This window comes from Triticum aestivum, chromosome 2A (genome assembly GCF_018294505.1).
Source record: "Triticum aestivum cultivar Chinese Spring chromosome 2A, IWGSC CS RefSeq v2.1, whole genome shotgun sequence".
NCBI lineage: Eukaryota > Viridiplantae > Streptophyta > Magnoliopsida > Poales > Poaceae > Triticum > Triticum aestivum.
Window position 1 is genome coordinate 70,086,433 of NC_057797.1, and position 11,515 is coordinate 70,097,947.

The 11,515-nt window shown below is 43.1% G+C and overlaps 1 protein-coding gene across 1 annotated transcript; it reads right to left on the bottom strand.

Moving 5' to 3' along the window:
• Positions 1 to 1,324: 1,324 nt before the first annotated feature.
• Positions 1,325 to 11,285, bottom strand: LOC123187548 (probable histone-arginine methyltransferase CARM1). The gene is made up of 15 exons (XM_044599436.1): positions 11,014 to 11,285; positions 10,801 to 10,872; positions 10,011 to 10,119; positions 9,357 to 9,500; positions 9,084 to 9,187; positions 8,895 to 8,993; positions 8,736 to 8,805; positions 7,984 to 8,080; positions 6,964 to 7,018; positions 5,588 to 5,671; positions 4,807 to 4,884; positions 4,607 to 4,710; positions 4,316 to 4,488; positions 4,058 to 4,212; positions 1,325 to 1,803 (listed from the first exon to the last, which is right to left on the bottom strand). Exons 1-15 carry the CDS (start codon positions 11,188 to 11,190, stop codon positions 1,714 to 1,716), a joined length of 1,611 nt encoding a protein of 536 aa, XP_044455371.1. The 5' UTR covers positions 11,191 to 11,285; the 3' UTR covers positions 1,325 to 1,713.
• Positions 11,286 to 11,515: the final 230 nt, after the last annotated feature.

Sequence of the window (11,515 nt, forward strand, 5' to 3'; positions counted from 1 at the left end):
GCTGGATTGACGGACCCAACGACCTTGGAAGCCCTAGCCTGCAGCGAAGCACTCGCATTAGCTGAAGATCTGAACCTCCGTAACCTGACCATCGCGTCGGACTGCTATGAAGTGGTCAGAGACATCAAGAATGAAGCTTTCCCGTCCTATGCGGCGATTCTGAGAGAGATAAAGCACACTAGTCTTAATTTTGATTCTGTTAGTTTTTGTTTTGAGTTTAGAGAGTCCAACTTTGAAGCTCACTCGTTAGCGAAGGGAGCCTCAACTCTATCTGTTGGACGCCATGTGTGGCTGGGTGTTACGCCTGATATTGCTTGTATCCCAAACTTTATTAGCTTTGAATAAAATCCCAGTTATCCCTCAAAAAAAAAGTAAGCTGCGACTTCTGCAGGGACACTATTTTCACATGAATGATGTACGAACACTTCTTTTTTATCAGTGTACGAACACTTCTTGTCACGGTGGTTGAGCAGCGTCGTCTTGTTTTTGAGCAACCAAAGGGCGGTTCATCCTCGTGCCAGAGAAATCAAACGCCTCGGTAGACCGAACCATACGAAGGAAGGAAGTTCCGTCACCGGCACGTTGATGCGCTCGTGTGATCATCACACCGCGCACCTCACGTGTGTGATGTGTCGGGTCTTCACCACTTTCACGCAGCCCCTGCGCGCGGCGTCGCATTGGATCTCCCGCCCTACGGCCCCTACGGGCTGGAACAAGATCTTCGCCACACTGTAGATCCCGAAACAGAAAGGTAAGGCTGGTCATAGTGGGAGTAACATAGGTAGTAACATAAATGCCACATAAGCAAAATTGATGATGTGGCAAGTAGTTAATAAGGAGAGAGGCAAATAGAGTAACATAATATGTTACCATCACATAGCGGTTTCCAATGCATAATGAGTCTACAAAGTAATAAATGAAGGCAACTATGTTACCACACCTATGACACTACCCACTATGAAGGTAGTAATATATGTATGTTACTAGTCTAAGTTACTCTCCACTATGACCAGCCTAACAATCGACATGTCGTGATTGTTTCCACTAATTAACTGGTTGCAGCAGATTGTGCAACAGTAACCGCCAAAGCCAACCCCTATCTGCAGCTGGCATTGCCAGATCGTGCCGGACAGTTGACTGATGTTAGCAAAGATCCTTTTTAGCGGGGAATGTTGGCAAGATCCATGGGCGAAAGGAATGACCCCTTCATCTTGGCTCTTGGGTCCGCCGCAAGCGAAGCATGTGCACCATCTAGCATTAAACTTCTCTTCAAACTAGACCCAAAAAATTGAACCAAGCACAATGCAGCATAAAAACAGCAGTCTGGGAAGCTAAACCGGACCAGTTAGAAGTTATTAACGGAGAAAACTGGGCTCACCTTTTACTTGTTATTAAGTTTGAGCAAGCGGACAACAATGATGACTATCATTCTATCAATATTCTACTCCCACGCGCAACAATCAATTTGTAGAATTATACATAAGAACGTACAACCCTCTTCTCTGTTAGATGTCTTCTAGCTTCGACTTGCGGTTCAATCACTATTATTGTTTTCTGACATCAAATGGCGGGGCAGGGACGAGCACGTTTAGCTGCACAACTCGGACATGATGATCTCCTACCGCAACTGGACGCAATGTTAGCCATTGGCAGCTCTCGTTGTTGTACAGACCTGAGCTCTCGTTGCAGGAAGCAAAGCATGCGGCACAGCTTTCAGACCTGTCGAGTGAAGGCTGCGGAGTCCCTCTCCTGATCTACAGTGATGCCAGGGCTGAGACCATCTTGCATCTGCTGCCCAGATCCCTGTGTACAGTACACATGTTAGGTGCAGTAAAACAAAAGAAATGTGATTGTGAAGGTTGTTACGTGGAAACAAAACAATTCTGAAAGCACGGGGACTCATACAAAGGTATCTCTACTACTATAAAATTCTCAGTTGGTGGTGATGGTGTGCCTGCCATCCATCAGTTTAGACCATCAGATCTTCATCCAACGTACATGAGGCAACCCACTTCAGCCGGGTGATTCTCTCCTCCCCCTGCTACAGTATAAAGGTGAAAAGGAAGCGACCGGGAGGCGACTTCAGTTCTTCCGCCGACGATCTCGTCGCTCCTCTTCGCCTCCGATGGCCGTCTGACCTCGTGAGGCGTGGGGGGAGCTCCAGCACTCCGCCTGCGTGTAGATACGGGTTGGTTGGGCGGCGCTCGGATGGTGGCGGCACGTCGCGTCCAATAAAGCGGTCCTTGCTCCTACCCCATCTCGCCGGCGATGGCGAGGAGCCTATGGGCCTGTGTGGTCTGGCGGTTCTGCTGAGGCGACAGTTACACCATCGACTCTGGTATTTTCCTAGCCCTGTCCCCGCCTCGATGGTTCACGCGCTAGAGCTGCCGACGGGGTGTGTGAGTAGTTGTACAGGTGATGTGGCGGTGATGGCCGCCTAAGATTTGGTTTGCGGCGACTTACAGAGGCGGCTGTTCTGGAGACCAGTTTGTAGCTAGCTGGACAGAGGATCTGGTGGCCCTTCTCGCCGGAGCAGATCCAGAGGCGGTGAAGCGCAGGGTGTGTCCTCCCCGATCGATAGCCTTCATCAGTTTGGTGCCTCCGTTCATGTTGACTTCTGTTCCGTATCACAACCCAGATTCTTGCCAGGCGCTTCTCCTGCTCACAAATGGATTCGTCCACGGTCATCTCGGTGGCGGCGGCCAGAGGCGTGCGGGCTCTCTTTGGGGCCTTCAGGGATGTGGTTCTATTCTTCTTTGTTTGGAGGTCCTTTCTTCAAGTTTTCAGCTGGTTCTGGTGTCTTCGCGTGACGGCGTGAGTGTGTACGTGTTTATTTTTTACTTTTGAGGGAAAAATGTCAGCGCACGCCATGAGCAAGCCAACAATAACAAATATTGGGAGGAGGAGTCCGGCTGCTGGATGCGCCATGCGTGTGCTGTTGTAAACTTGTAATGCGTTGAGAGGATTCACCATTGTCTTGCGTGGAGCAGGTTCTAGAGCTAAGGCGAAAGACACAACTTTTGGGAATGGGTCGTGTGCCTGGACTGCATGTATTGTAGGTTGTGTTATATGCTTTAAGGTACTTGTGTTTTTTTTCAAATCATGAAAGTGGTTTAGAATGTTACAACATCAATTTTTCGGATGCGTGATTTACCATTGGCATTACATTTTTTCCATGGATGGCATGGTGCATCATATAATGCTCATACCTCATAGACAAGCATAGATGATCAGATGACTCGACATGAGCAGGTGGAGGAATGAGATAATGTGCTAACATGTTGAGCCCATCGACTTGAGCCGAAGGATAGTAGTCACCGTACTTCCATTGCGCATATTTGCGGGGACCACTATTGATATTTCTGCATTGTTGTTCTTCCATTATTGATACTAAAGTTAGGTACGCAGTATAACTGAGATGCTTAATGTGTCCTCTTTTCTAGCGGAGAATGGTGCAGACTGCAGGTGAAGCCCGTGCTAAGAAAAGAGGAGCCGAAGAGATAGATTGATTTGGACTCGGAAATAAAGTTGGTCGAGTATAATCATAATCACCAAATGAGTGTGGATGGATTTCTATTTGCCTCATGCTCTCTACCACTCAATATTAGATAAAGTAAGCGTTGAGAAACCCGAGTAGGAAGAATACCAAGTCTTCTTGCAAGGTGAAAATGAAGGAGAAAATATTTGTCTTGGACCAAGGGGTTATCGATTGGAAACCGTATATCGGTTGTGGGCCTATTAACAATATAAGGTCACTTTGATAAATGTCGAGTAAAGTAAAAAAAAAATGTTCCGTGGCGACGCACGGGTATCTTAATTGTAACTTAATAAGTAAACAAATGTTCTATTGATCATTTCTTACCCCGTAGCGTAGCACGGGCATCTTACTAGTTATCCATAGAAGCAAAACTAGAACAATGCAGGGTCATGTGCCTTGGCAGGGAATAGCCATATGGTGGTATTTCTAGTGTTGTCGATGTTCCGTCATAAACAGAGATGTACGATCACAGTATACAATGTGAAGATAACTGTTGAAAACTATTTGCGAACAACTTACTTGCGCCTGCAAAGATGACAACGGTAGCTGCTGTTGGTCTTGTGGCATATAAGCTTGTGGTTGAGACAGCCTGTAGTAAGGCTCCTTGAGTTCGAGCTTGGCAGTGGATGTCTGCAGGATGCCGCCTGGGTCCGCACCCACACCCCACATTTTGGCTTCCAGTAAGAATCAGAAGACCACAGGAACGATGAGCTTCATAAATTCAAGACCAATAGATTTGACTACTAGTAGTAAAAAAAGAATAAAAGGGTGTCCAACCTGACATTGTTAAGTATATTGTGTAGCTTTGCGCACTGTGGGCCACCAAATGCAGGCGGCCGGTTATTTCTTGGCCAGCCATGACATATAATGGCTGTGCAAGTACACATCGCAACTGGTACCAGTGAGTCGTAGGGGAGCCAGGAGCAGTGGTAAGCCATCTTTGCACAGTGCTACATTAAACATACCAGATTTTTAATACCAGGGTAATGAATAAAGGGATTGAATACAGAACTATTAATGCAATACAGCACCCAGAAAAATAATACTAACAGATCAAAATATACTGACCTCCCGTTGAACAGCACATCAAACCAACAGGCTAGCCCATGCACCCTAGTACCAACAGAGGATACAAAACTCAGGGGAATATCAATCTCGTAAAGGTCCTCTTCCTGAAAATGAAATATGATGATGCCACATTTTGTACAAACAATAACAACTTCCACAAAAAATGCAATTAACTTCAATATCATCTCAATGTATCTCACCTTCATGGTAGTGAAATCAAGTGTATGATACGTAGATTGAGAAACCAACAATCTTGGATCAAATGCATCCACCACGGGCTACATGAGAATTACAAACACATTTAGATTCGACAATAAGAAACAGTCGCTCAGAACAATAGCACTCATTCTTGGGCCATATACAAAGTACCAAAGTAGCAAAAATATAATAATGGCATGCTTCGAGCCTTCAACCGCATCAGAACCGAGCAGGAATCATGAAAGAAATAGCCAGAGTGTTCATCTCAGTACGGTAACTTGCGAAATCCATAAGAAATAAAGCACGAGTAATTTTAGCAATTAACTGGTAAGATCGGATCACGGCCAGATAACCTACGAGATCCATGAGAAACAGATTACGATTAATTTTATCAATTAGCTAGTCGGAAACAGAAAGCAAAACATTTCACAGATCAACTTGTTACGGGTATTCCATTCTTACTATACTAAGTGTCTAAATACAAATATATTGGAGAATAGTAGGTTCTTTTCAACAAAACATGAGGCAAGAAGCTGAAGCACCTGATTATCCATGATGAAAGCAAAACCAACGATCAACTACAAACGGCTCAAATAAGTATTTACTAGTGACACTGAGTGTCAATGCAACTCCAGTCTAAAGTATGGTGCGGGAAGAAACATGCTTACAGAGGTAGCTAAAAAAAAATTAGACAACATGAAAACACGCATTTAGCAATCAATTTACCATGGCTAGCTGCAGTGAAATGCAAAATGCTAACTAGTAAGATCAAGTAGTGTGCACCTGTGAAAAGTATCCGTCAAACGCTGAGCCATGCAAGGGTGTAAGATCAACACCAAAGAAGTTATGCTGCTGCCAGAAGAGAGACTGCAAAGTACACCAAAACTCAAGATAAGAATGCAGAACTCAGAGAGACCTGGATTACTCTTTTCAGTAAAAAGATAAACGCAAAGCAAATCCTGCAGAGATGGTAGTTAGCACTCCACCAGTTTGGAATGCCCACGCTTTCCAAGATTTATCTTTCACCAACAATTAGTTCAACCAATATACGTATGTGATGTAAAATTAATACCGTTGGAAAGAGCGGTGAAAACGAACCAAAAGTGTCTAGAAAACTGTTACTGTTGGAAACGATGAAAATGAATCCAACGGTATAACTTCTGTATCATGTGATCTACATATTGTTGAACTAATTGTTGATGAATGTTAAATCTCCAAAAGCACGACATCTAACATTTCCAAACAGAGGGAGTACCATTACACAACAACTGTGCTGCTTTTTATATTAGTTTGCATTTTTAAGCTGCGACCGTCCTGATTAGATTCTTGTCATTTTTGAGGTCTTAAATACTCCCTCCATTTCACATTACTTGATATCCTGAATTTCCGCACTTCCACCAAGGCACCAAATGAAAAAGACTATATTGCCCCTTATGCATTCATTTACTCATGCATTCTCATAAAGATTAATTTTTAACCTCACATGAGTGTACCATGCACCTCATGCTTGGAACAAACTAAGGACTAGTTAAGCTTGGGAGTAGTCGTGCCGAATTATGCATAGCAGAGGTAAATCAGCTAGTAGAATGACATTACTAGGAAAGGCGTATATGAAGAAAAGAAAGTGAAAAATTGACTGGGTGACAGGTAGGACGACAAGGGAGTTCAAAAGGCAGAGAACCATTTTTGCATTTAGGACAGGAGGACAAAAAGGATGAATGCTCAACTTTGCAAAAAAATTAAGAAACAATGCCATTTACAGAAATTATGGACACACTTCGGATTTTCAATTGTAAACAATTTAGTGTCGGACATGCTTGGGATTCCTGTGATTGGCTGGTTGCTTTAAACAGAGATGGATTCACACATTCCTCTCTACTTTACAGTTTATATATGCTAAAGATATCCACCGATGAAGGACTGGACTTGAAGCTAAATCAACGAACCACCAATCTCATAGATACAAATGACTGAGCACAGAAGCCTCATATCATGTTCCGTTCTATCTTATATCACGCATAACAAGAACACGGAAGCGAATACACCACCAAATCCAGTAACTATGCTTTATTATAATTCACCAAAATGATACAGTGGGATTAATAAAACCACAGAAAACACCGGATAATAAGAATGCAGGGTTTAGCAAATGACAGTACCTTGTTTGCCATTTCAACATAGAGGTATTCATCGGAAAATGGAGCCATATGAATCCTAGAAAATGTTCAAGAAGTCAAGCAGCAATGAGTAACTTTTAAATGATTTATAGAACCATACATGCAAGCGCGTTGTTTACGACATTTCAGGCAGAGCCAAACTGCTTGTAAACCCATTTAACATCAGTATTGCACAAAGTTTAAACATATTCCAATCCATCACAAAAATATGACTCTGAACTTTCAAATGACATCATTCTGATATGATGTTCTATTGGCGTATGACAATTCCAGAATACAGATGTTATCAAACTGACTGCCTATACAGTGTGACCTGTTCTTTATTTGCTGATAAATTGTTGGTATTGTCAACATGGATTTACAACATTGCCAACACATCCATTCTGTGTACAAGGTCCAAAACAATTTTCCAAGTTACAACCATGCAGTCGCACAAAGCACAGCCTTATGAACCAAAGCACTAGCCAGAGTTACATGATATGACTATATACCAAGATAGGTGGTGGATCCCTTGCTATAAGAACATGTAAAATGCACTGTCATCATCTGGTATTTTTCTTTGATCATATAACAGATAAATTTTCTCAAAAACTCACAAACGCGTTTTATAGCTTCAATCTTTTAGCAAGGCAGGCGTCATAGCAATATTTTGTGGGCCTCGAACCTGGCCCGGCCATTTCAGCATTATATTTCTGAGCACTATTAGTTTATTTCATTGTTCATGTCAGGTTTTAGTTCAGGCCTGTGGACCGAGCCCGAAAGACTGGGCTGTCCATGAGGGAGGCTACTAAGGATGATTAACTAATGCAAGTGCCCCTTTTTCAAGGAGAAAAAAGGCAGGCACATGCATGAAGAAAAGAAGAAATGCTAAAGAACAATTGATTAAGAGCACAGGATAATAATGATTCAATTGGAAAATATATAACCATACACAGAATAACTGAGAAGTGGAGACAGATGCCAAAAGTAATTATGATCCAGAGTTAATCATAAGAAACACACCTTCCAGTTGTTGGAAACATTTTACCATCTGGAGCAAGGAATCTGTCCCTAGCTATGACATAGGACTCCAGCATTCTTTCATTCACCAAAAGGGTTCCTACAAAACATTATGATAATAAATCATAAATACAAATTTCAGAAAATAAACTAAATAATGATTTTATTATTCCTCAAAATAATGAGCGCACAAGTGAATGTTGGAACACAAACACATTTTGAACAAAAACATACAGACAAACCAAAAACCTGCACTAGAAAATGGGCTAGATCAAAACGTGATACCTGATTCTCTGGAGACATTTGATCATTCTAAGGGCCTATCAACTTTTGAATTAGTATTCCAAATTTCTAACTTCAGAATGCTAGCAGTATGCAAATTGTTAAGGTGTGATCCTGCTATGACAGCTATGCGAAGCTGCTAGTGCTATGTGTCAAATACTCAAATTACAGTACTTTGGACCTGAAATTTCAACCATGCTACAATAAACTGCTGAATCAAACATACAGCAGGACCTTGTCTTCAAAAATAGTCCACAGGTTATAACCATTACACTTTGGAGCAGTTTATAATGTACTCTAGTATGTGTCGTTTAGAGCTACCAGGGGCTGAGACAAACCCAGGAATTCTCACTTCTCAATATATCAACAGGTGTGCATTGAACATTGCTAAAAATATATACTGATTGGTATGCATACAGATAGACAAAGCACAAAAGGATAGAACCGTCCAGAAAATTAGCTGAGAACCATACCCATAGGCTCAGAAATCAGTATATCAGCTTTTTCTGGAAGTTCAACTTCCTCGACTTTGCCTTTGATGATCTATTTAGAAGAGGGGGATGTACAGTTTCAGTAGAGTCAAAGGAAAGACTGAAAAGGAACATATTGAATCCAACTTATATAAAACAAACCGTGATTCGTTGTCCAAACGATGGGTTCCCAGAAATAAGCCGTTGGGCATGTTCAACCATTTCAGATGCCTCAACTGCATAGACATGTTTGGCACCAGCCTGGTATTTACATGACAAACAGCACCTGTTATGTTATCAGACACGAAAGTGACAAAAGTCAAAGAACCAATGAAGAAGTTTCGAGCGCACCTGTGCAGCAAATAATGAAAGAATACCGCTACCAGCTCCAACGTCAACCACAACTTTACCCTCGAAGTCGGCCCGGTTTTCCATTACAGCAGCATAGTATGTTCCTGGAGCGAAAGAAAATGCACTTACTATATATATGCAGAAGATGAGTTTAATGCCATGTTGATAACTGAATCAAAAACTGAAAATTTTAGTTCAAAAAAGGTAAGCATTTCTCAAATTTCATACGGTGTAAATTTAGTTGAGTATTTAACGTCAGGTAGAGATATTGACCTGTCCTCACAAAATCTTGCAACATATTTTGCTGATGTAATAGCTGGCCATAGTAGTGGAAATACATCTGTGCTGATGATGCCTCAATTTTTGTATCAAATTTACTTTTGCAAGCCACTATTGATCCATTCTCCAATGATTCACCTGTCAGATAACCAGCAATATGTTAGACATGATAAGAAGCTATGGTTATTCTTTCACCAAAGAGAAAGGAAAAATTGAATTTGTGGCATCATTTCTGGTGTAAGTTATTCGATGAACAAGTCACTGCTATTTCTCAGGTGCCAGTGCCACACAGATACAAGATATGCCAAAGATGTACATACTTTTAGTGAATTCATCATGCACGTTTTACATGCATTCATAAAGCATTAAAATGTGCTAGTTTTAAATGTGCCTACCAAAGGAAGGGGAGGGAGATGGCATCGTTCAGCTAGTGTTAGAATAATGTGTCAAACCGCATGGTAGCTAGCATGTGTAAAAGAAAAGGAACTTGTCTTGTATTTGAGGGTCACTATTGACTGTTTATATACTGCAGATGGAGCTGATGGCATGCATGTAACTCTAATAAAAACTAACATTAAGAGAAATACTCGAGATAATGCAACAAATATACTACTTAAATTATCAGAAACAAGAAATGAAAGGACAAACCAGCTTTTCCACTGATAGTTTGTTGTTTCCATCGTTGAAAAGCTAGAGAGAAGGCTTTGCTCTCGGCTTCTGTCCTAAGAACAACCTTAATTGCTCTTGAAAACAATTTCTGCCTCAAAGAACTGAGAGTTAACATGAAGCCATTTCATATGTACTACAAGAAAATTCCAATATACAGGGCCAGAAAATTATTAACAAATATTCACAGAACTTCACCACTAGCCTACGTGGAGGAAATTTAGCGAGGTATTAAGAGGATGGCAAAGAAAAGTGTTAAATGGCACGGGATCCATCTTTACACCAAATCAAGACAAAGTATCCAGAGTTTTATCAGGCTCTATTCCAGAATAGCTACCACCACAATCCTTTGCAAACAGAAAAAGGTGTCGAGGTTTGTTGCTTTTTATACAAATTTGAAGCTACATTAAAGTGCATTTAGAAGAGCCATGCTTAGATCATACTACAATTTCATCTACTAATGATCAAGTCACTATTACTATTAGCATAAAACGTGCCAAAAAAGTGTGTCACGGAATACAAAATACCATGGAATCTGCATTATTCGTGCCATGATACAGAACTAATATTTTCAAAATTCACCAAATCACCACTCAAGAATTTCTAGGGGAAATTGATTGATTCTCTACCTCGATATCATCTACCCTGCAATAACCAATCCTTAAACAGAAAACTGGGCGAAGCTAGCACGACACATTTTCAACTGGGGTACACCGTACATCCAACAGAGGCACAAAGCTAACTAGAACCCAACGGAGCAACTGAAGAGTACCTCTTCCACGCCAGCCTTGGCCTCGGTCTCGCCGCTCACGCAGAGCCACTCCATCGGCCCCAGCTTGAATATCTGCAGAACCAGAAACATTACTCATCCGAACCCGCAGCAACGGCACGCGCCCCTCGGAACCACACGAATTCGAGCCCAGCCGCACCCAGACCACTCCCGCCGCACCACTCCTCCCCAAATCACGGAGACCACGGCGCGTACCTGCGCGTCGGAGAGGTCGATCTGGAACGCCTGCTCCGCGCCGGGCCTGACGAGGCTGAGGCGCACCGCCCCGGTGGCGGGGTCCAGGCCGAACACGGCCTTCCCGGCGGCCTCCTGCGAGGCGGCGGCGTTGACGTCGGAGAAGGAGACGTTGGGGAACATGTCCGCCGACGCCATTCCTGGATCCCGGCGCGGTTCCGAGCGCCGCGGAGGGGGAGAGGCGGGGGCTAGCTAGGGTTTTGGGGGCGGGGCGGGGCGGGAGGGTGGTGGCTCGCGTGGAGCTGGCAGCCGTTTGTACGCGTGGGGGTGGGGGGAGGGGAGCACCTGGGCTTTTTTACGCCTCGTGCTCCTTTCTTTCCTCCCCTCTCGTTGCTCTGCGGATTTTAATTTCCGGCGGAGACGACCCTCCGCCGGTGCCACGGCGACGCGGTGAGTTCGAGCTCGCTCCCGGAGCTTGTCGCTGACAAATGGGACCGCGTTGTACACTGCGAGGTTTGGGCCC